We start from the raw sequence: 25,595 nt of genomic DNA on the forward strand, positions 1-25,595 counted from the left end.
TTTTCTTGCTCCTTGCCTTGACACCAGACCCCTGAGCTCTTTGCTTTCTGTGCTCCTACCATTCCTGTTTTCTGCCCTTGAGAGTATAAAGAAGCAGGAAGAGGAAGTACACAACAGAAAAAAACAACGATGAGAGAACAGCAGCTTGCTGAAGGGAAGCAAAACAAAGGAGACCTGTGGAGGATTGATTAGAAACCTTCAGGGATCTGTGGGCTGGGTTAAGAGGATAGCATAAAATAAATTAAATGAGATGAAGGAAATAATGACGCAGTTAAGTGCAGACCTGAATTATTGCACATTAAATCATTTTTTTATTTATTTTAACATGGCCAACATCTCAGCAGATTTAATTATCTCCATTATTTGTTTCCCTTCCCTGGCGGACATGTCCTCAATTTCCACTCACTAATGCTGTGTTACGTTGACCTGTCATTTTTTTTAACTCCATAATTTTTAGGATGCAGGTGAATCATGAATCTCTCAGTGATGAGATTCATAATCCCCCCAACAGCATTCAGACAAAATCCAATCAGAAATGTCAGACATGTTAAACTTCTACAGAAACCAGGCAGAATTTCCTCATCAAAAAATAGAACAAAACAAGCCTGACTGATGTTACCAAAAATGTAGCATGAGTTTAGGGAGTGTTTTTTAGTAATCCAGGGCTGCAACAGTCCATCATGCCTCCTAACCTCTGCAGCCTCAAGGAGCAAAGAGGTAGCACAGTGAAAGTTTTCTCCAGTAATGCTCCACTGTTGTATCTGCAGTGGGAATATGGCGGCAGCTGCCACACATACAAGCCTCTTTACAGCTCACTGTAAATTCTTGATCAATGTTTTTTTTTTACAGAACACAGGTATTCCTCAGGGAAATAAAACCTACACCTGCCAGGGGAGTGCAATATGATACTCCTCATCATTTTCCTTCATAATAGCGAGACACTCCATCAAAACACATACTGTTAGCACAGAGAGAGAGCGAGAGAGAGAAAAAAGAGGTGTGTATTGATTTTTTTGAGTGGAGTGTGTTTTGCCTGTGAGGGACAGTTTAATGAGTCTACAAGCAGAGTTCCAGAGGGGGAAACCATGAAGCACAGACAAAAGATGTTTTCTCTTTTCCATGAACACCACAGGCCGTGGGTGACAGAGATGGACTTCTCCCCAGGGTGTGGGCTCAGCTCTCAGCCACAAGTGTTTCACAGGGGAGAAGCTTACAGAGATCTAGGTCCTTCATTACACACCCTGAATCATACAACAAGAGACAGCGTTGCACCAGCAGGAGGGAAATATGCAACGATTCACAAAAGAAACATGTCCACACTTACAGCTCAATCAGAACCCCACTGTGTATCGTGGAAAAATAAATAAATAGAATTCTCCCTCCATGGCTGTGTCCATCCAATTATACAAGCTGTAGCTGTTACACCCGTGTCTGCCTGGACACATTCAATGTGTGCAGTGATGAAAAGTATTTTCTACATAGACATACATGACTCTAATGAATATTTTTATGTAACACGAGCTCTGTTTAATCCTGTTCGTTGTTACTGCATAATGTGTAGATACTTACAAAATGCACGTTTGTATTTACATGCTGTGTATAGTGCTGTATTTCTACTTGACAACATGCTTGTTCATGGCAGTGTTGACTGTTATTTCCACAAATGACAGAGAATTGAAATTGCACTGTATGAGAGATAAATACTGACATTGATGCTGGAAATGAAGATGGTTATTTGGAGGTCAGAGAGAGTAACAGCCCAAAGCATCCTCCCTTTTCCCACAAGTCTCTTGCTGCACCTTTTCATCTTTCTTCCCTCCCTATTCCACTTTCCCAGGCTGCTCCTCCCTCTCACTGCTACCCTACAATCTGTTAACAGTGGACAGGAGACTCACTAGTTAGAGGTAGAGACGTTTAACCTCATCAGGCCGGCCATCACCGACATCTCTGGGCCCTAACAGGGATGATTTATTCATATGCACAGCGACGGTTTGATCCAGATGCCTTTTTAACCTTGGTAATTAATTTCAGTGGGTGGTGAGGAGGGTGTGTGGATAATGTCAGGTTGATGGCCTCCCACACACAAGAATTATTGGAGCTAACACACCCTCTTAAAGCAAGCAGTTACTCACGACATATAATAACTGCATGATTGTTCTCACTGATGACTTTACTGTAGTCACACTGATTCACCTTTTCTGTGGTTAGCACTTGTGTTGTTTCTTACATGTGGAGCTAGTCGTCAGTTATTTAACCTCCGCTACATACACAAGCTCAGCTCCTCTGGGTGTCTTTGAGAACACCCCAAACAACACACACACACACACACACACACACACACACACACACATCTATCAAGTTTAGAAGTTTCTCCAAACAGAGTTGCCAATTAAGGTCAAACCCCCCCCCTCTGACAGAGGCATCAGTGTGGAACTAGGATGTTCAAGAGGTGATGGCTTCCCGCTGCCTAGGAAGCACCTGGAAACCCTCCATACAAGAAGAAGCTTCCTGCTGTGACTTCAACTCACTTATGATGCCAAGAAATGATTCAAATGGATGGAAGAGTTCTGTTAGCTTTCACATAACAGATACAACAAGACAAGACAGACGCCTAGAGATCACTGCAGGTGGAGCTGCACTGTTTGAGCATCTTTGACTATTTTATCATGACATTAGTAACATTTTCCTGTCACATCGATGTTAACATGAGAGGTTCGATTGATACAATATTACCCGACATACTCACTGCCAATATTATTAGAGGGGAATAGGAGAAAAGAAGGAAACCCCAATAAGTTCACATCTTTGCTTCATTTAGTATGTGCAAATATTCATATGCGAATTAGTCCCTGCTTCTGCCTCCACACTACACACAGGCATTTTTTAATAGAGTTGTAAAGCCACACAAGCTGAAGCTAGAAATCCATTCTGAAGACAAGCAATGATGATGTGTTTGATGGTTATTGTTGGCAGCTCTGCCTTATAAAAATTAACATCCAGAGAAAGAAACACTTCAAATCACAGTCAGTGTCAAACTCAACCACATTCATCACATTCATCATTCTTAAGCATGCCGTGTATCAAAACAGCCTAATGTGCCTCATGTATGCCTTCTATCATACCTTAACATCTCAGCAACAGCAACTCTCATAATGCTGTTTTCTATTGTGAATGCAGGCATTTTACTTTAACACACAGCCCCTCTTTCTAACTGTAACTAGTGCAACAGCTGCATTACTTTGTACTACTGTCCCTTCCATATTGGTGTATTGTCTGTCTCTCATATGTTGTCCTGTAATGTCAGAGTGTAAGGACACAGTGTAATAAGGCCTTTTCACCTCATATTCCTGTTTAAAGCCGTAGCCCTCGGCAGTTTTCATCTGGTTGATGTGCTGGAGGAGGTCAGCCACTCGGACAGCGGGGTGAAGCTGCCCTGTGTGATAGGGGGAGCCTTTACGTCCACACTGGTGCCTTGGGGAGCCTCCCAGCAGGCTGCTGGCCTCATTCACTGAACTACGGGCATCACCTGAAAAGACACAGGCACATCTGCAGTTTTAGTGGAGATGAATATTTTCTGAACCATAGATTATGAATGAAAACATTAACCAACTTTTGCAAAGCTTTCTGCCTTATTTGGGATGACAGATGCTTGTTAGAATCACAAATATTCCCAAATAACAGGGAAACAAACCAAACTTTAGAGTAAACAACTGCCTCTTTTCCTGTCTGTGATACTGATAATATTAGAGCAATTTATTTTGATTCACTCAAATTGACATGTTGCTTCACTTGTGCAATTCTCTCTTTCTTTTTGCAGTGTTGTCAGATTCTTTGTGCATCAGCTGCAGACAATGAATATTTGACTCACACAGATGTTTTCAGACAGGATGATGAGTATCTTTGAAATTGATTGAAACATTTTTGAGTGGCAGCCAACTAGATTATACAGTGAGGAAGGATGTGAGGTAAGTTTAAAATTCCTTTGTGTAGCTATGGTAGGTTTGTGGGTTTGGGTGCATTTTCCTTACTTCGTGTCCCACAAGTGTGTGCATCCATGAAGGAGAGAGCCATCCTTTCATCCTCCTGTAGGGTGCTCTGGTCTGTAAAACTGCGCTCCATGGAGCCCATGTGGCTCTTTTCTTGCCGGTAGGTGATGGGCGTCTTATTCATATTCACTGGTTTCCTGTTAGAGGATGGAGGGCAACACAGGGTAGACCGAAAGAGTTAAAGGACAGTTAACTCCAAAATCCAATGCTAAAATGTTCTCTGTGGCCTGCAGTGCACAGTATTAATCTCAAATCAAAGTTCTGGCGAGGATCCATTACTCTGTAGAGATCTGAAATCTGTGTCTTAATACTCTACAACTAACACAGAATAATGCAGGCCACAGAAAAAAAAAGAATATTGATTTTTGCTGAACTGTCCCTTTAAGTAAAGAACCATGTGAAGAGAAAAAAAATGAGAAATTACAGATCTTTTGAGAAGAGGACCAAGTGCTTGACTGTTTTTCCTCTACAAGTCATGACTGACAGCCAGAGCAAAGCGTGTGTGTGATGGATCACAAAACGATGGAAAAGCACGGTCACTTACGGATAATAAGAGTAGTAGTCCCTTCTGGCAAGAGTGCAGGAGGAGGAGGAAAAAAAAATCAAGAAAAAGATGTAAGATGAAAGCAATGTCAGCTGAGGGCAGAATGCATTGATTACAGTGAAAATGAGAAGCATCCTCTCCTGAGTTCAGCTGCGCAGGCGGCCATGTGACACATGCGAGCGCATCGAGCAGGTGCTGACAAACCAAATCACAGCGAGGCGGTAAAGAAAAAAACGTGTGTTTCTTTCAATCGAATATGTCTCAATGTTACACTTCAAGGACTGGACCATGTGGCTTCCTGTCACAGCAAATTTAGCAATCAATTCTCAGAGACTGAAATTCATGGTGGCTTAGGAGGGGAACCCAGGCAGAGCAGTGGTGACTATCACAATCAACATTATTCAATACTACGCTGAACGCTGTGTCAGCAGTTTAAATAATGACTGCTGGAGCTCTGACTAACTTCCCATTTGGCTCATGAGGTTCTTTAGATTTCAATACATCTTATTTAAGTGAGGCAGGTTAAGCCTTATTTAAGAATCAGAGGACTCGAGCTCTGGCTGAGAGTATAGAGGTGCAGATGAGTTTCTGCAGACCTGTGGGATCATTGGCTAATAATCTCTAAATGCACACCTTTTCCCTCCCAATTACCATCTCATTTAAGGGTCAGGCCTCTGCTTGGTGTGCGTAATTAAGTGGCTAATTGAATTGCATCCGCCTTTAATTAAATACTTCACACTCAGATAGGCTCTGCAGATGAGGGTTGTTTGGTCCCCTGGTGCACCATAAGGGAAGGAAAACAATGCAGGGCAGCCTGCTGGTCCAGCACCATCCCTAAACAGGCGTAACCTTTTCAGGAGTTCAGGAAGAATAAAAACTGATCACTGAACTGTTTCAAAACAAAACAGAAAAGAGGGAAACAACGTGGGAGATGCGGTGTGGTTGTACATAATGAGGCATGTTTTGTAACTGTTATCAGGAGCCGGTTACCCTTTCTTAATGATGATGATGACGGCACCCAGCAGGAGGATCAGGACTACCAGACCTCCTGCACACACACCCAGAATCAGACCCATCTCTTCAGAGTGCTGGGACACCTCCAGAGCCTTACGGTGATCCTTGCAGGCCGCTAAAAGCAGGTAAACAAAAGACAGTCAATAAAGATGCCTACATAAATAAAAGTAACTTGATTAAAACAATTTTGTGTAAAGTTTTTTTGTGTCCTCTACTGCGTGTATTGTTTAAGGGCAAACATCTCCAACCATTTCCAGACTCTCTCTTGATTCTGGCATCAATGCACCACTTCAGTGATGTGGTGTAGTGATTAGGTCAAATACAGTGATGGCTAAAAGCCTAATGCAGGTAGTGAGTGTTGCTCCCACTCTTTGTGGCTATTAAGTTCTCATTTAGTATCTGCTGATATTTGATGGAGTCAGTCAGACATGGCTGTGACACAGGTGGCAGTTAAAGTCATGACATGCTGTCATTCAGACATATTGTAGGTCATTTTTACAATAATGTTCCTTAAGGCTTCCTTTTGACATGAAACCTATTCTCATATTCCCTGCAGGAGGTGGACAGCCTCTCTTTCATCATATCTGTCTCGTGCAAGTCTGCAGGTTTTTTTTTCCCTTGGTAGCTTCCTGGTTGTAATCTCAAGTGTCACCATCCATTTTGGTCCATGTTCAAAGTATCATAAGACAAAGTAATATGTAAATGTTTCAAGATAACCATCACAAAACAAGCTCATAACATTAAGCATCATACTTTGATGGTACCTTAAAGCCATGTTCAGACTACCTGGGTAAAGCAACGTAAATGTAATTTTTATAATTTCCCAGTTTGGGCACACAAATCCTGATCGTTGATGTAGATGTGAATCAGGTCAGGGATATTTGATTGATGCTTATGTGCCATGCAAATCTGATATGTGCAAAAATGAAAAGTGATGGTTGTTGTCAAAATGTTCTTTTTCAGTTTCAAATATCTGAGACACACTGAAAGTTCCAATGATGTTTACCAAGCTGAAGTTTTTATGTTGATTGACAGTGGAGGCTGTGTTTTGTCTGGAAACAACCTTACGTGATGCGTTTGGAGACATTCTAACCACAGCACTGATTCATATGCTTACTATGTATCTAACCATTGTCCTGACAGTGCTCAGGGTAAGTGTAAACACAAATCCAGGTCTTTCAGGCTGATTTGTCACTTCACCCTCCTCATTATACCCTAACATGGCAGATGGGCATTTTGAGCTGATTATCTAGATTTGAATTATAACCATTTTCTGATTTGTGCTGCTCAACATTGTTTCCATACACATAGTGAATGAATACAAAGGGGCTTTGGCCTGGTACACTTAATATTCATACCAGTCTGAGCTGACCACACAAGAGATCCTAACCAAACAGATAACAGATAAATAAGACCAGGAAATATCAAAGACTGCAGGTAACATTTCTGAGGATTTTTTCATAGCCTGTTTTGCTCATATAGCTGATATCACACCAGTTTAATTACTGTGAGACGATCCACTGATTTAAAGCTTAAGGAATTTTTATATAGTGGGCAAAAATGAAAGAAACATACAAGAAAAAAAGCGCCTTGACTGAAGCAGGCAGCGATTATCCAAACCAATAAACCTGCAATCCACAGAGAAATATATAGGCAGTTTGTGCATGACAAACAAAATCCAACACAGGAAGGTTTATGACTGCAACTGTCTGACCACTGTGAATAAGTGTAGAGGAACATTTTCAACAAGGCAGATGTGCCAGATTATGGTGTACATAAGAAAAAGGCTTAACTCCACAGTTCATCTAATGACACCTTGTGAATCAATATTTTAATGCTGCGACACATACAATAAAGTTTTGAATTACTTTTCTAATAAATAATGAATAAAATACTGTACATTTTCCCCATTCAGAATCATTCAAACAGCCTCACAGTGTAATCTCAAGGTGCCCCGGTGTCTGTGAGCTACTGGAAAGGTCGTTATCATAATAGCAGGTTATTCATTTCTCTGGCATAAAGCTTCATACTTATGTAAATGGTGCTGAGCAGTGGGCCTTTCTTTGTCTTGTAGGGGCCCACTGATCTAGTTTTTCTTTTTTCTTTTCTGTGTGTCAGCCTGTCCTCCAGGCCTCGACAGCCCTGGAACCAACCCTTCTGAGCCTATTGGAACAGCAGAAACTATCTGGAGAGCGGGAGAAAGTCAGAGCAGGCCTGGGGATAGAGCTCTATCTTGCAGCCTGCTGGGGGAAAAAAAACAGATCTGGGGCAGGGAAAATGAAAAAAGAGCCATGTTTTAGCCCGACTATGTGTAGCCAGGGGCAATTCAAAGGCGGATTCAAAAACCTTCATCGCTATTAAAGATCAAAGTGGTACAATATTATTTCTTTATGGCAGGGTTTTTTAATCAATGATAAGAGTCTGGCATATCTGTGTTAAGGAAATTAGTCACTGGTCTGATATACGAGCAAAAGCGTTCCTTCTCAGGCTACTCTGGACATTAGGTTTGCAGCGCTGCAAAAAACTTGTGGTTCACAAGACATCACATCTGATAGGTATACTCTGCAGTAGTGGTAGGAGAGGGTTCAGTCAGACAGTGAATCAAAGATCATTCTTTTGTGGTTTCTATTCACACACTATCATCCCAAGATGCCTTTGTGTCTTTGTGAGCCAGTGTAAGATTTCAGCCTGCTGCTCTCAAAACAGCCTCAATCACAAACTCGGCTCTCTCGCTGTTCAGTTGATGCTGCGACTTCATTTAAAATTACATTCAAGTGAAATACAAGGCTTCTGTATACTGGCTAAAAAATGTAAATGAGAAGGTGAAAAATCAATTTCAGTCTTCTGACATTTTGGACAGATAAGGCGGTTTTGCCACATTTAGCCTTGAAATTTCTATTAAGCCAAACACAAGCATGAAATAGATTTCCACATGAATCCATCCACCTGCCAGCTGCCCGGTGGTGGAAATTGGCACTTAGAGGAGAAATGGAAGTCTATTGTTGTGTTGAGTCTGCCAGAGAATCCTTAATTAAACTGTCACCTGGAAGTTGAAATGTAATCTCCAGCTTTGTTATCCAAGCCAGAATCATTTGCCTCCACTTTGCTCGTGATGGGCTGCTTGATAATAACAGCTCAGGACGCAATGATGCAGAGGCTATGTTAATGGTAGAGGGATCACAGAGATCACGAACGGCAACAAAAAAAAAACCTCTGACCTGTCGCACCTTGAAATTGAAACTCTCCCTCAAACCTTTTTTCACTATTTATTTGCATTTCAGGGTTTTTTCTCAGTTACATCAGCTGCGGGAGGTGATGATGTAATACTAGACATTTTTAAATTATTAGTTGTTTTTTTTGTTAAAGTGCAGAAACTGTTGCTTCTGCTACACAAGGCTGATTGATAAGTTCATGCCCCCCCCCCCCCCAAAAAAAAATGTCTAGCAGTTACGGAACACACAGATCTTTCCAGAAAGTGCTCCACAGTGACCAAAATGGTGTCCACTAGAGATCTGTGTGTCAAATCAGGTGATGAGGGTGGCTGTAGGATGAGTTTAAATCCACATTCCTGGATGGCAGCCATCATTCCTGTGGACTCTGTCCTCCTGTAGCAGTGTATCTCAGAAAACAGAGGTCATCAACTCGCCTCCTTACAAAACTAATTTGGCTTTCTTGGAAGCCATAGACTCATCCAAGGTTACAATATTGCTGGAGAATACTGCCAGAATTAGGAAAGCAGATCAGAACCCAGAAAGCAAACACCTTGTTGTTTGTTGAGTGGAGTGAATTAAATGACTGTGTGGACGGGTTCCTTGGAGACATCGTCTATGGCTTTGTGTTATTTGTCAAAACTGTCATTTCATGGATCTTATCAATGGCCTCCTTTCAGGCTCTCTCTGGCATGTTTGAATTCGAAGCCTACATCTTCACTGTGCTGTAAGAAGGAACCCCCTCGCCTTACTGTTGCCACTGTGTGTTTCCTTTACATGCCAGGCCCTGGAGACAGGGGTAGTGGATGACTGCACACAGGTCGATGTTTCCCCCCAAACACTGCTGATTTGTAAATTTCAAAATTTTTAAACTCATCCTCCTTTTGCCTTAGGTCACAAAAATTACCCTGTAGTGTGTGTATTATGTTATATTATGATTTGTAGGTGCTCCACTGTGCATGGCTTTCATTCTTAAGGAAGCACAGAGTAAAGTCCATTGCTGTGAAAAAAAAAAATCATAATTAAGCAATGCCTAAAGTGGCCCTGTTTGACAGATGGAGAGAGTGGCTGAACTGAACTGAAGCGGCCGACCTTCCCTTTTTTTCTTTATACTTGAGAAGAGTTTCATCTCTTTCATTACTCGCTCACAAAAAAAGACACCCCGCCAAGTCCATTTACTTGCAAGGCACTGCTTACTGTTGCAGTGCTATGATAACTATAAATACATGACTTTTATTCACCATGATCTGACAGTGTACTGTAGCAGAGGAGCTCTCCTGCCATCGGGACTTAGAGTCAATTTCTCTGCCCTTTTCATGTCCCTTTGATTCCAAAAAGCTGAGGTACAGAAGAGGATGGGGGGGTTGGGGTGTGTGTGTGTGTGTGTGTGGGGGGGGGGTGTTCTCATACTGATAGGCCAAGGTAGCTCCATCTGGAAGTTTTGATCTGGAGAACCCTTCTGGAGGTCAAAGCCCTCAGATGTAGCTGTCTGGTGGGCTGCTGATGAGAACAAAGGGACTGTCTTTGATATACTGTCCCAGCGTCTGGCCCCAAACAAACAGGATGAAAGCCTGACCTCTAATCCTTCCCTGCTTGTTGCCCTTTTCTCTGAGGACCACTGTGAAACAACCAGGACTGCCAGAGAAACTTTGTCCACATCCCTCACCTTTATACTTGAGAAAGAGGTGAATAACGGTGCAGTACAGAAAAACTGCAACTTTACAAAAACATTCTTAATTTCTTAGCGTTGCTCATCTGCAGGATTTAGAAACAATCCAGAGGAATGCATTCAAGGTCACAGTGTTTGTGGGAGGAGAAATATTCATGTCGAATTACCTTTGCGAGCAATGCGGATGCAGTTTATTCTGGATTCCTGAAAGAGAAAGAAAAACACAGACATCAGTAGGGAAGGCGTCGCTTTGCATTTTGCATAAAGAGAGATGTGATAAAAGGATGACGTGAAATACCGAGCTGAGGCACACACACACTCACGCTGAAAACAAAAACTGCATGAATAAATGTTAAAACACATTAATTTCGCTGCGCTGGTTTCTCTCTTTTGTTCAAACGTCCAATCGAAATCAACTAAAGAACGCAAACCACTTTACTATTTAAGAAATTTACCCAGTGTTAAAAAATAAAAAAAAATACCTCTGAGTTTAGAGTGGAGACGTTAGAAAATAAATCTGAATTCTGTGCTGTGTTGAAGTGTGTGAGGTGGAGGTTAGAGATTCTTGCTGAAGGAGAAAAGATGAGAGGTGAAAGGGAGAGAGCATAATTAAGAGGAGGGTTTCAGCTCAGTGCACCCCTATGAAAAAGAATTAATTTTATTCAAATTTCAGCTGATGACATCTCAGTGTTATGAAAAGGACCTTTGTCAAACAGCACTAATGAGATCCAAGGCTGTAATCCAATTCCATGCTGCCACCTCATAGAGGAGATGTATTATCAAATTAAGATTTACAGATGCTAATTCAGGCATTATGGGACAATTATGTAAATGTGCCTATTCAGAAATGAGCAAGAAGCACTTTTCTCAAACTCCAGTTAAATTGCTTTTTTTAAAAGAAAATGAAAATCCATTTCAAGCTGACACTTAAACAAGTTCTTAATTCAACGGTTTGATCTGAACATACAGAATCCAAGTGTGAACAAACATGCTGTCTGTCAGACAGACGGTCATTTTCCCCAATCCACATGTTCAGTGTGAATGTATGGCATGTGTGGCTCCAGGTTGTCACAATAAACACACGGTTCTTACAGTAAACAACAGTCCTGAGGAGGATGATTGGTTTTAATGTTGTACAGAAAGGGTCCTTTTGATGATGTTGTTACTTCATGTAATCCATAAAATCCTCCCCCTGTGTGTCGGCTTACAATATGTATGAACTATAAATTAAAAAACTGTTGTTTTTGTCACAATTATGACTAAAAAAGATCTATTGTATCTTCAAATATGCCCAAATCATCAGCTCAAGATGCATGTAGGACAAAGTCATCACAACAAGGCAGACCACTCATAGTTGTTGCATTCTGTGCACTGAAACATGCAGCTCTGGGTACCATACAAGTATACATGAATCAACCTTTTAGTAAGCCCTTTTGTGTAAAGCCTGACTAATGGCTACTTTGCTACACTCTAAAACAACACTAGCACGGAGTTGTTGGTTATAGGAAAGATCTTATATAGACACGTGTGTGGCTTTCCTAATCAAGTCCAATCAGTATCATCAAACACAGCTGGACTCAGACCCCAGTTTACATATGTGAACTGACAAAAACTTACTATGTCGAGGAGCAGAGACATGTCAGGTCTCCAGGTTCAGCAATTTTGGAACAACTTCTGACAGAAAGAGCCAGACTGTGTCGATGAGGCTTCTTACATGGTTTTCTCCTTCTTCCTACTCTGCCACCCACAGGCCTGGCGTAGTCATGACGGCTCTTGGCAGCATATTTTTTGCACGTTAATGTAAACGGAAACTTTTCTGAAAACGATGATGTGTGCACGATGTTATTTTGGAAAATGGAGGGAAAGCAATATTCATTTTTCAAAATACCCTATACCTGCTATGTGTAAACAGCGAGGCCGGTTCTAGGCAGGGGCAAGAGGGGGCAGTGCCCCTCAAATCAAATTTTTAGAAGTTGAGAAAGCACATGTAATATACTCACAAAATTAATATATTATACGTTGACAAAATTATTATCGGTAGCGGAAAAATCTGACAAGAAGGGGCACTTATTATTATTAGCGTGTCTGTCCGTCCGCTGCACAGGCTGCAGCTCACACACACACACCTTGAGTAAACATCCAATCAGCGTCCGTATGCAAATGAGTCAACACGTAGTCTAGCGGTGTAGTGACAGGTTTCAGTGTGGTTACGGAGAGGAAAGACATTAAAGAAGCTGCGCACGCGCATCTCGGGGAGTGTGAATACTCCGCGCCGAAATGAACTTTCTTCTTGCCACCTCGGTAGCGAGGAGAAAGTTCTTTGTTCTCGTGGAGCATGCTCCCAGCTCTACAACAAGCACAGACATGTCCATGTCTGCTGAATGTGACAGACTGAAGACAAATGACCGCTGTCTGACAGAGCCCTACTAAAGCCCCGCCTCAGACTGTAGTTCTACACTGTTCTGTTTCAGATCACCACTGCAGTTTCTACAAAGCCAGCTTACTTAATTTCCACTCGAGCTCTAGCAGGACACAGACACTGCAATGTATCTATTTTATGTGAAAGTTTTTGCAAAGGGAAATATGAGACTGTGGTTTAAAGTGGACAGGAGTAGAGTGCTTTAACATTACATAATCTATAGCCTATCTGCTGTGCTTTATATATTTTATATCTATTTTAGTGTTACTTTTATTCAGTTTTCCCCTGAGGGATCGCCACCTTATAGTGGTCAGGGGGATTGCGTGCCTCAGTGCTATACAAGCAGAAGCTTAGTCTTCAGGTGGGACTCACAAGTTGGACAGGTCTGAAGGTAGAGGCTGGACAAAGTGCAAGCCACTTCTCCAGGCTGGCTTTGGACACAGCTAACAACCCAATTCAGCAAAGGAAAATATTGTCACTATAAGACCAGAGGAAAAAAGTGCTTTAACATGAAGTGTACACATGATGCCCCCTTCACATTTCTGACTGCCCCCTCATACATGCCTGTCTAGAACCAGCCCTGGTAAACAGGGTCTTATATATAGTGTGCAGCTTTCCTAATGAAGTCCAATCAGTATCATCAAACACAGCTGGACTCAGATGAAGGTGCATCTGAAGAATGATCAGAGGAAATGGACGCACCTGAGTTCAATATATGAGTGTCACAGCAAAGGCTCTGAATACTTAGGACCATGTCATATTTCACTTGAGAAAAAAAATGAACATAAATGATTTTAGCAAATGGCTGCAATATAACAAAGAGTGAAACATTTAAGGGGGTATGAATACCTTCCGTACCCACTGTATGTGCACGGGCTCAGTTGTAGTACTTGGTTACATTGTTGTGTTTATTAATTAACACAAATGATCAATTTTTGTTAATTAATCATTGATTAAATTATTTTTAAAATGCGCATGTTTTTCTGGGTGTCTCTGTAGAAGTGCTGACTCTTGACTTTCCAGGGGCAGACTCAATTACAGTAAATAATTTCCTTCCAAAAAAAACAGCTGATTCCTCTCAACCTTCATGGAGACAGCATTTGAAATCATTCACACATTCAATCATTGTAAGCTTTGCCAAATTAAGATGGATACATTTACATCTATTTACTGATGATAAAAAAAAACAGGCTGCTGTGATGGATAGAAGCGTAACATGCACATATTCTGTAGATCATTATGCACCAGCTCAGCAGAAGAGTTAATTGGCAAGCTCCAGATTGTGGAAGACACATCACATGTCTCACTGTGCAGTGCCAGTCACGCCAGAGGGGCTCCTGGCAGCTCTAAATACAAAACACAAATGCCAGCATGCAACACAAGGCTTTGCAGCGTACACGCACGCACACGCACGCACACTTTTACAGTGTTTGTAGGAGTAAAGTTGGGAGATCTAAGTTGATGTGTGGCCGCCTGCAAATCTACAGTCTGTCACCACAGTCTTTCAAGGACCCCCTTTAGATGGATCAATCAAAGCAATTACAGAGGCTTGACAGTCACTCTCCAGATAATTAGCATGGGTAAATGCCAAATGTTATGGGTCCTATGTACAGTTTGAATGTCTCTCACCACTGCTACTGAGACAAACACAAACTTAAACATTCCACATAGACCCCTGATTTAATGAGGCACACAATTAAATGATAAACTAAGGCGAGTGTTTACATTTTAATGAAGAGTTCAGACTCCAGCTACTTTAAATAATTGTAAAACATGATAACTTTATCACCAGAAAATAGGCAGAAACCTTATCAACAGCTGTGTTATCTTAAGTCAATGCGTGACTTTTCTGATGTTCAGTCTTAGGAGAGAACTGCTTCCCATGACAGCAAGTCTTTTAGTTCAAGATCAGGTAGTTTTTTTTCTTTTCCCCCCACTGCTAAAATGTGGTAATTATGCTTCCCTCTTCTTTACACAACAGCACTAAAAATATCCCCCAGTACATGCATATGCTAAATGCAATTATGCATCTGTGCAAAAACTGATTTGTTAAAATTCTTGGCCTACATTGTTATGACAGCGTGAGCACGGTGCTGAAATGTAAAGGGCCTATAATGCCTGGTTGCATATGGCAGATAAGCTGGTGGATTGTCATTGTAACATGAGTCAAACATGAACATCTGCTGCATGGTTACATTAACACTTCAGTGTGACTGGTTTCGTACTACAGGAAATGAAACATTATAGGTACATAGTATTATACATAGATATATCTAAAATGGTAATATTATGCACAAGAAAGAGACTTACTATAATATATGCTTTGTAATATCAGGAACCTAATTAGGGCTTCCTTGTTCTCCTTATGTATACATAATGATACATACATTATGTATACAACACTTTCTCCTCATGTTCCCTCATGCTGGCCCCTACATTAAAAGCCACCAGGTCTAAAAAAATGAAGCAGATTTAACATCAACCTGCACTCTGTCTGATCTGTCGGGCAATTATCCCGGCACTTCTCACTTGCCCTATTACCTCAGGAAACCTTTCTCTACTATGTTCTGATGTAAAGTTGGACATGTATAAAGTTGGACATGTAAACATGTGCTTCATGAGGATTGGCTCAGTCTTGTAGCCAACTTAATTTCCTGGCTATCCTCAGAAATGCGATTCAACAGCTTTATGTTTAGCCCCAGAGGGTTCTGCTTGATACATCACGATGTCCGATTACATTCCGGTCATAATGTATATTTTAGGTAGGGGTGTCTGTAAGGATTATGTGTTTGCTGGAGTAAATTTTACCACTCTATATGCACCCATTGAAATGAAGCTGCAACAAACTGTTGTTCCTCTAAAGGGGAATTGTTTAAATACAGCAGTGATGCACAGATTTCAACAGTGACTGCTACAGTATTTGCAGGCAGCAGTGTCTGAACGAGTGGGGACAGTGTTGGCTGTGTGATTTGGCACTGTGCTCCCTTCATTGTGGGTCATGGATGTTGGCCCCCTGCCAGGCAAAACAAAACCTAATCCCATCCGCTGGTAAAGCCAGGCCTCCCCTATCTAATCCCATTCTTAGTAAGCCTAGTTGTGTGAAGTGCTCACACTGCACTCCCTCCGTGTGTTTCTCCACTGGGTTGGAAAAAAGATGCTACTGGTGGGGATGAGCCACCCAGCTTTGTGCATGGGACTTCATAACACAAATACCTCATGCATAAAAAAAGGAGAAGGATCCAAAACTGACAGGACTCAGAAACTTAAACAGACACTAGTGACCCAGCTTGCATATAGTTATTCCCAGCTGATGATCACAGAGGGCTGCATTACCTACGGCATTTCTTAGCTCCATTGCTACAGTCTGTGAATATTAAAGCAGCAGCTTTCTACCTCTGATCATCTGCACCTGTGCCCAATTATCCTTAAGTAATTGCCTCACCCAGGTAGCAGCTCTTCCTGTAATGGAATTTGGAAAGGTAATGTGGTGTCCTCTGGGTACGACTGGAGGTCTTTGTCTGCTCAAGAAGGGTGAAATGGAGGGAAACACAGCAGTGTGGAATGACGTACCGCTACTCAGCTAACAAGGTCTACAAGCAGGATTCACGTTTTTTTATACGTGGATACAGATGCAGGCACGTAAAGGCTTCAGGTCTGGTTGTGTGTTACCTTGGTCAACAAGATAATCAGCTAATGAGCTGCATAGAATGAAAGAGAGGACATGAGGTAACAGGAGAGAGAAGAATGGAGTAAGATGGAACAGGGAAAGGGTGGAAAATAAAAATGAAGTGAAGTACATTGTTTGCTTTGAGTAATTCCAGCTAATCACAGCTTTGCTAGCTGTAAGTAATGCATGCGAGTAATCCCTGTTTCATTTGTTTGCAGAGAATCAAAGCGGCGGGATGTAAACATTTGTAATTTTCAAGTAGTTACACTGCCAGCTCAGATTGTTTTCATCCAACAACCTTTTTCACTGCATAAATTACACTTTCAAGGGCTGTGAGCCCAGACAATGCCAACTGTCCTACAGCCTCAACCACAGCATCAGTACTGTAAATACAGATATTCATTAATACCACTCATCACAGGCTCAGACTTACTCTGCATACTAAATGCCTGCAGCAAGATGACGAAGCTGCTGTGCCACTGCTGAGAGTTTACAGTTACTCACCCCTCTGAAGTTGCTCATAGCCTGGAAGTAGACAAGGTAGCTCTTGCGGGGGTCCAGCGGGCTGTTCCAATAGCCATTGTAAGTGTGATTATCACCCACGGTGAAAGGGCTGGCCTCGGGCAGGCTGCTGGGTGGCAGCTCGGCTGTGTAGTAGTGTGGCGTTCCTCGGGCCTGGGCCTCGCCATGTGACATGGGCAAAGGGAAACAGTCCTGATGCCCAAGTTCTCTCTTCACCTTTTTCCCGGTTTCCTCCTCGACCACCACCTGGTACGTGCTAGAAAACACAGTGGATATGCACCTCTAATGAGCCAGCTGTGGTGCTAAAGAATTTTAAATGGGACAATTGAGATGACGTCCTCACCTGACGGGTGCTCCTCTGCCTTGGGCAGGACGCAACAGGACGGTAATTGTGCTCTCTGTCTCGCTCAGGGGGGATGGCATGTCTCCATAATCAAATGTAGGAGCTGGGAACACATAGACAGATGCAGCAAAGTTAAATGTCAAAAACTATTCAGGCGCACACCAGGGCTCATTTGGGTAATAAAATTAATTCAGTCCCACACGCTGTCTCTCTTTCCTTCCACATAAACATGCAGTCCTGAAATGTCACATAAAAGTATTATTTTAGCAAAGAACTCTCTACGCCTCAGTATAAGGGGCTAATGGTGCTAATATACCTGTTTGAATTTTCCTTACTTTTCCTAGCAAGTCCAATTAAAAGTCATAAAGAGTGAGGCTAAATTGAATGGGTTTCTTATTTGAAAGGATTTGGTTAAAGTCATGCTCCTCCCCGGAGATGTGGCGGCACATTTCTCTTTAATATCAGCAGTCAATTAGTGGAGGAGAAGGAGAGCAAACTTTGGATGAGGAATCGATAATTATCATATTAAACAGCTGGCTAATACTGCAGCAGAAAAAGAGCTGACATCAATTAAAGTGGAGGCATTAAGGAAAACTGGAGGTGCATTTGTTGACATTAAAGGTGCACTGAGCTAAAAGAGGGTTTGATGCCTGCTGCCAGAGAGACTCTGTCTGAAGAATAATTGTGTATCAGCCGGGGCAGGGTACACATCTGAACGTATTTGTGCATGTGAATGTGTAGTGGGGAAACTCTGTGCTGGGTGCCTGCTTCTGCCCGAAGATGCTGACAGTAGTAGCTGTTGAAGGTGTTCAATGTTTGCAAGCTGTCAGCAAAGATTTGAGAGACGCTCAATGTAAGTGAATGTTCTGCACCGTGGGCCAGAAGAGGAGGTTGAGGATGATCTGCAAAGACTTTTTGGACTCAATCGGCAGAGTGGCTTTGTGCCAGAATTCTGTCTGATGTACAGCCAGCCAGTCGTGAACCTAACCTACAATTAAACAAAACTGGACCTCTTTGTAAAGAGATGGCGGGGCAGAAGGATGGAGTGTGTGAGCAGGGTGGGAGTGGCCATGTTGTGTGTTCCTATGAGGTGTAATCCCATCCCCTAACAAGTACAACTGCATCATTAAAGGGAAACAGAAACAAGAAGACTGGATTTCTCCAGTAATAAGCTCTGAGACTCTCAGAAGAGACATCCTGGTCCCAAGAATGTACTGCATCTTTCTTTATACATAGCACACAGCAATATCCCCTCTGTGGTGTTGCTCTGCTTTCTATGAGTTAATTTATGTCTTGAGGACTGGGAGGTGACAGTGTGTCACTAGTTTGGAAAATCATATAGAAAATAGCTCTTACACTCTGGGATCAGTAATTTTGTCTCAGCCAGTGAAGATACTGAGGTCCACAGAGTGGAATCTCTGCCTCCTAATTACTGCATGCGGCAGGTCTCAGTGTTATACCTGCATGTGACATCAGTGTTAGGCAGCTGTGACAAGAGAAGGCTGCCGATTTACAATTTCATAGCAGCTTTCACACACAGGTACTCCGACAGTGCTGCTCCGTACCTGAGATGTTGGTGGTGATTTCAGTGAGTGCAGTCTGACCAAAGCCCTTAGCTGTACGTGCTCGGACAGAGATGAGGTAAGTGGTGCCAGGGTGGAGGTTGGAGAACATGTGGTAAGTCTCATTCTTAAGCTTAGACACTGTTCTTCTGGGTCCTGGGACGTTGATACCTGGATCAGATGACTCAATGCTCTGGTAACTTATCTGTTGTAAGGGGAGAATAAAAACAGGAAGGATATATCAGAGGAAAAATAAAAAGACCTTGGCACTGATTTCATTGTTCTTTTTTTAAAAAAAAATAGTGATTTCCACTGAGGTCAGCCGAGGTCATTACGGTGGTGCACAAATGTCGCTGCCATAGGTAATTTCAATATTTGCTTCAGAATTGCTTCTCTACATCAAAGTGCTAATTCCTCACATGGGCTTTAGACCTTGAGGTGAATAGGAAGAGAAAGGCACACAAGCCACCTGGCTTACTTTCTATTTATTTATTTATGCATTATAATTTTTTTTTTACCAAGTAAAATGAGTGGCAAATGATTTTCTGACTGACTAATGCATTATAAAGGGCAAAGACGGAGGGCACAACACAGTAAAAGGCATATTCAAGTGTTTAAATCAATACTGCTAAGTGTTTCTCAGCTTCAATTACTCTTATTAAAATTACGGTGAATAAGTGTCCTTTAAAAGTAAAAATCTTTTATAAAGTTTTTCCTCCAGAGGTGATTTACCTTGCCTCTACCTCTACCTCATGAGAATTTCCACTTGTACTCTTTGAAATATTGGAGAGCTAAATACAATGACCTTACTGCAATCAGACAAGAGTACATTAGGATACACATTAGAGCTGAAGGAGAGCCACTTCACTGAAACAATGAACACATTATGTACTGTAAATGCTCATGTGTGTGTGTATTACACACACTGAAGATGGCTCTCAAGCCAAACCAAAGGCTCTTCTGATTATCATAAGAACAGCTTAACGCCTGCTCATGCCTCCTTAGTGTAAAGATAGAATTATGAGCTATCCAGTGTCTAAACACAGACACGCCACTCTGTTTCCGCTACAAAGGCTGACATAAAAAGGCGCCATACAATGCAGAGAGAAACAAGGAGGGTTTGCAGGACGGCCCTGTGGTCGATAGACTCAGTCAGAGTGTTCAATGGTTTAATCTGAAGGAAACGAAGAGGATTTCTGCAGCTCCGAATAAAGATTTCTCTGTCAGCGGAGGGAGCTCAACGCACTACAGACTAAGAAATCCTGTGCAGCCTCCTTTTTATATGTCAAATTAGAAATCCTACTTAAGAATATCCTTCAGACAACATGGCAAGAGAGCCCAAATGGAAAAAGAGACTTGAGGACAGGTAGCATGAGATAATGGTACGAGGTTTATGTTAGTGAACCAGTGTTAAGCCAAAAATATAGGCAGAGAGCAGTGTGCGCTAAAGGGCAGGGTGAAAAACTACAAGTGGTTTGGTGATGAAACACAGGATCTGTGCTCTGCCAGGTGCAGTGATACTAAAATGGCACACCAAACTGAGAGAAAGGTACGTTTGCACTTGCTACAAAAATACTAAAAGAACAGACACATACCGTTCCAGGAAACTGTGACAGACTAATTTACACTGGCATTAATATGGATTGCAAAGTAGATCTGAGCATACTGGCAAAATGCTGTTTGGGAATAAAAAGGCACAGCAAACATAGCTACTTAAAACCAGAAAGAGTCTGACTCCTACGTCTACTCTGAGCTTTATTATATTCTTTTAGACTAACGCAAACTGTATGAATACATATTATGTGCACTAAGGCAACCAATACATAACTTCACTGGGAACAAACTTTAGATTAAAGATTAGATTAGATTAGATTAGATTAGATTAGATTAGATTAGATTAGATTAGATTAGATTAGATTCAACTTTATGGATAATTTATTAGTGTAGGTATGTCTTTTCTCCTGCAGAATAACCTGCTACACACTTCAAGCTTTCACTTCACTAGTCAGGTACTAAGCTGGGTTGTTAAAGTCAAGACCTAGTCAAGGTCTTTCTTTTTTCGTTATACCAGAAGCATCAACAACTGAACAATTCCTTCATGGCTACTTCTAACAAATGCATTTAATCATCAGTACAAAGGTCATTTTTGCAGACTGATCTGTAGCTGTGTATTTCCCCTGTATCCTATCCATTATGTCAGTGAGGATTCAGTCAGATTGAAGATGTAGATAATATACTTAGGTTTCTTGCAGATGTTTCACATCTGATTCTGGCTTTCTTAGCTTTAACTGACTGGTTAGGAGCTCTGGGACTATCTGTGACCGAGTGGTGAAGGAAGTTAAACTGGAACAACCATCTCTAAACAGGGGAGGTGGGCTGAGACATAACCTATCACCCACAGTCATGACACCACCTTCATAACCTTCATATTGAGAAGACAATAAATGACTCACATTTAGTCAATTAGTTAGAGCTAAAGATAAAAAACGAAGCAAATCCATATTCCTTTGCTTAGCACTTGGTTATATGCTTACAGAGTTTCTGATTCTGTGCAGCTCTCCACTTGGATGTGGATTTTATTGTCATTTTATTGTATCTGACAAAAACACATACTGGGCATCATTTCTGTCTTCAAATACCAGTTTTTTTTTAAACCAGAGGTAGGCTGTGATGTACTTTCTGTGCCTAGTGTGCAGGAAATTCAAAGTAGAAGAAATCTGCTGCATCCAAAATGGACAAATGGACTTAACCATGTTCAGGAGATACAAGAGAGAGAGGAGAGAGAATTCAGACAACTGTCTCTGTGAGCTCACCTCATATTGGGTGATCAAGCCATTGGGCTCGACAGGCTCCTCCCACTTCAGGAAGATCATGTCATCCAGCGGGGTGAAGGTGAGCGACTCTGGCGCTATGCCTCCGGGAACTACAAGAAATTGTCAGAACAAACATTTGTCAAAGAAACTGAAGTGCTAATCCCACAATGAGGCGCTCCTGTCAATATCACAGAAGTGAATGTCACGGCGGCTCAGAACAACGCGCCACAGAGACACTCAGACAGCCGGGGAGCACCAGGCAGAGCATACTAGATACGGATACAGTTAATTTATGAACTGCATAGATCATGTAACTTTAGCACAGACAAGAAGAAGAAACTATGGAGGAAAAATATTACAATTTCATGTCTTTTTTCAAAGTTGAAGTACGATGATAAATATGACAGTCACTTGCTGGAAAATGTGTTTTTGAATGGCAGAGTGAGGACTGTGAATGTCTGAACAGCAAGAGTTTTTTTGGGGCCATTCAGTTTCAGTTTGTGTCCCCACAGTCTGTGTGAGCGCTGTACAGAGGAGAGCTGTTATGTGAGATTCAGGCCTGAGGCTAAAGCAAGACCCAAACAGCTGAGTTGACTGTTATTTTTGAATTGAGTTAGTCTGGAGGACAAAGTTGCTTATTAAGGCTTATGGGGAAAAAAAGCGTTTATAATTGGCGTATACTGCATGGAAATACACACATATTCAACTTTGACTTGCTTTTCGCCTCTCTGTCTCTCTCTCTCTCTCCATTTATCTTCTTTTGTTCTTTGGGTATATCTCTTTCTGAAAAATCTTGTTTGTTTTGATTTTTTTTTCTTTTTTCATGGCAGAATTGATTTCTCCCTCAGCAGAGGATGTGCTGCAACACAGAGGAATAATAGAAGATAAGAAATAAGCACAAAATCCCATCTCAGGATTGCCTCAGATGTAATGTTTTCGCTTTTATGTTATTTTCATCTGAAAATGAAAAGAATCTTTTGTGATGCTGATTCAGCCTCAGTCAGATGGTCACCTCCTCTTATGTATAAATGTGAGAAGAGCTGAAATACTAAACATATTCTCTGAATATGATCAAAAATGACAGATATGTTAGATTAGTGTCTTTTAACCACTAATGGATCTTATTCACAAAAGCACAGGATAATGTGGACAGTAAAGGTCCGGTTATAGGATATCAAGTCTGGACAGTCTCCATTTTGACATGTAACTGTGAGAACATTTAAATAGTTAGAGGTATTCTGGTACATTTTATACATCACACTCTAGAGGAGCCTACACTTTAATAAATAACAGGGATGACCCTGTGTCTCTTTAAATATCACAGTAAAGTAATAACAGCACAACAAACTATAAGCTGAACACCTTTTACTAAATGTTTTCAACAAAAGCTGAACATTTCATTTTTTCCTCTGCTCGTGTCTTTTCTGTAACCTCCTCCTGGGACTTACTGTCCTCTTCCGTCTGAAAGGTGACCTCTCTGCCCTCTTTCTTCCCCTCTGGGTTTGCCAGTGACAGACGGACATGGATGCTATGGTAGGGTGGCAGATCACGCAGCGTGAAGCGTGAGGCGTTGTGTTCCACTGCCAGGCACTCGCGCACAGTGGTGTTGTGGCCTCCGCCTCCTCCCGCCATAGTGTAGCGGTAGCACAGGGACACTGAGTAGGTGTGGCAGCGTGTCAGGTTGAACGCCAAATTCTCCCACTGCAGGGACAACTGCCGGGACTGGATATCTGTGGCTGTGAGGCCTCGCAGTGGACGCATGGGCTCTAAAGGAGACAGAGAGGGAAAAAAAGAGCACCATGGAAATATTGATTTTGGTTAAGACTTTGAAATATGAATAGTTTAGATCTAACAGAATGCTAATGGCAGTGTTAGTAATGTCCCAGGATTACCCTGGCAGTTTTTCAGCTTTTCCTGCCGCCATGTTGTTTCATCGCAACATAGAGGTCAGTTTACTGCCAGCACAACACACCCACATCCCCGATGGCAGAGCAGGAACTCATGCCAATTGCGCTAATTAATCGGACAGGCTGCGGGTTGCTGTCACACTCCCACCAGTCCCCTCCTCCGTGTCACAGAGCAAATTGACTATCCAGTAGTTGTGCTTCTTTGGCCTGAGGTTTTTAATCCACACACAAAGATGCCAATGCTGCACAAGGGCATCCACTTCCGCTGGTCACTTTTACTGCTGGGTCATCGCGATGGCCCGTCACATATTTTTGGAAGGCACCAAGTTAATTCTGGTCACTGCTGGGTTAACCCTGACTTTCTCTGACTCAGACTGAAGAGCTCTGTCTTTGATATCCTGCTCAAAGACACACAGAGCCCCTTTATGAGGAGAGGCACAAACCAGCTAGTGTTCAGGAGGACGTCCGAACCTGAAGAGAGTCCAAGTTAAAAAGAGGACATCCTCTGTATCAAAGGAGCCATTATTAACACAATCAATGTCTTTTAGTTAAGCAATATGCTACATAAAGTATTGTATGGCTTTATTCTTTTAATAGGGCATGTTGAGTAATGGGCCAGGGAGGCAGGGAATGACAGCAGAGATATGGGGCGCAGGGAGAGATCAGCGGAGTTTGAGGTTGCTGGCCAAGGTCTTCATTCCTTCACTGACTCACTCAGAGGGATTCTCACTGCGGCACAGATTAGTGCAGGGAAGTTAAATAAAGCGGATAATGCCTCACTGAGCAGGGGCTAATGCATTAAAACAAGAATTATCTCAGGAAATGAATTTGAAAGGTGTACTGTACCTGTGCTAAAACACGCATTAGACACACGCATTATTTGACTTTGTCTCTATCTTCTATCTCTTCTTATGTAAAAGACCTAAATGCATACTGTATATAAGCGTGTATATATAATTTCCTATTCACAGATTCTTAGGTGCTTATTTCTAGGTGTGGTAGAGCACATTAAATTTTCTGACACTTCCAATCTAGGCTGAGGCCGTCCACAGTAGCCAGCTTTCTCTTTTAATTTGCACCCTGGCATCTCATACGAGATGGAAATACGACCAGAGCATTGATTTGAACCTCATCCAGACTAATGTGACAGCAGATAAATGGGTGGGCACAGTAATCGCAAAGTAGTAGACTGCAGCCAGTAAGAAATGTTAATGTTCCATTGTTCAGTGTGACTGAGGATTGTCTTAATGGTGCAGTTGATAGTCTGCACAGTCTGAGAGCTAAATAAAGAGAGGCATTTAACTGCTGGGTTGATGAAAGCACCACCAAAGAGGCCACAGTGCTCTCATTGTGGTTTTTTCCCCCCTCACACTGGACATTTGTGCCAACCCCCTTCCCCTTGCTTCATCTTATTTGTCTGCCATGGGCATCCATTCCCTGGCACCCGTAGCCTAAAAACTGCAGTCGCCCCAACACGGGCCAAACAACCCAGAGCACCATGTTGATCCCTGGGAGATTGGAAGTCAGATGGGATGTGACAGTTTCTGCTTTATTATCTTGCTTAAAACTGTGACGCGTGACGAGCAGAGTTGCCTTAGAACTTGTGGAGAACACCTCAACTGACTGCTTTAGAAGGGAAAACCAAACCAAATTTATACAGACATGTGCACCTATATTGAAGCATACATAAATCCAAACACCCCAAATGTGCACATGTAGAGAATTCTGGCTCTGAACAGAAGACATGATGAACGACGTGTCAGGAAAGGCAAAGTGCTTGTGTTTCTAATGTGTCTAATTTTAGTCAGGCTTCTGGGTTGGCTCCCTTTAACAGACCGAGAGCATCATGGGCAGGGGCTTTCCAGAAGGTTCAGTGACCC

At 42.0% G+C, this 25,595-nt stretch overlaps 1 protein-coding gene across 4 annotated transcripts in view; it reads right to left on the bottom strand.

Moving 5' to 3' along the window:
• ptprub (protein tyrosine phosphatase receptor type Ub) overlaps positions 1-25,595 on the bottom strand; it is a 133,817-nt gene that overhangs the window by 20,417 nt on the left and 87,805 nt on the right. For 2 of the 4 annotated variants that reach the window (XM_028424917.1, XM_028424920.1), the window contains 10 exons: positions 23,257-23,574; positions 21,809-21,918; positions 18,999-19,200; positions 17,434-17,536; positions 17,073-17,346; positions 10,650-10,686; positions 5,581-5,719; positions 4,591-4,614; positions 4,029-4,183; positions 3,339-3,526 (listed from right to left, as the gene is read on the bottom strand). In XM_028424917.1, the coding sequence (XP_028280718.1) occupies positions 3,339-3,526; positions 4,029-4,183; positions 4,591-4,614; positions 5,581-5,719; positions 10,650-10,686; positions 17,073-17,346; positions 17,434-17,536; positions 18,999-19,200; positions 21,809-21,918; positions 23,257-23,574 (1,550 nt within the window). The remainder of the gene's footprint in view (positions 1-3,338; positions 3,527-4,028; positions 4,184-4,590; positions 4,615-5,580; positions 5,720-10,649; positions 10,687-17,072; positions 17,347-17,433; positions 17,537-18,998; positions 19,201-21,808; positions 21,919-23,256; positions 23,575-25,595) is intronic. The other 2 variants (XM_028424918.1, XM_028424919.1) reach the window with 2 other exon arrangements.

The sequence above is a fragment of the Parambassis ranga genome, chromosome 16 (assembly GCF_900634625.1).
Source record: "Parambassis ranga chromosome 16, fParRan2.1, whole genome shotgun sequence".
Classification (NCBI taxonomy): domain Eukaryota; kingdom Metazoa; phylum Chordata; class Actinopteri; family Ambassidae; genus Parambassis; species Parambassis ranga.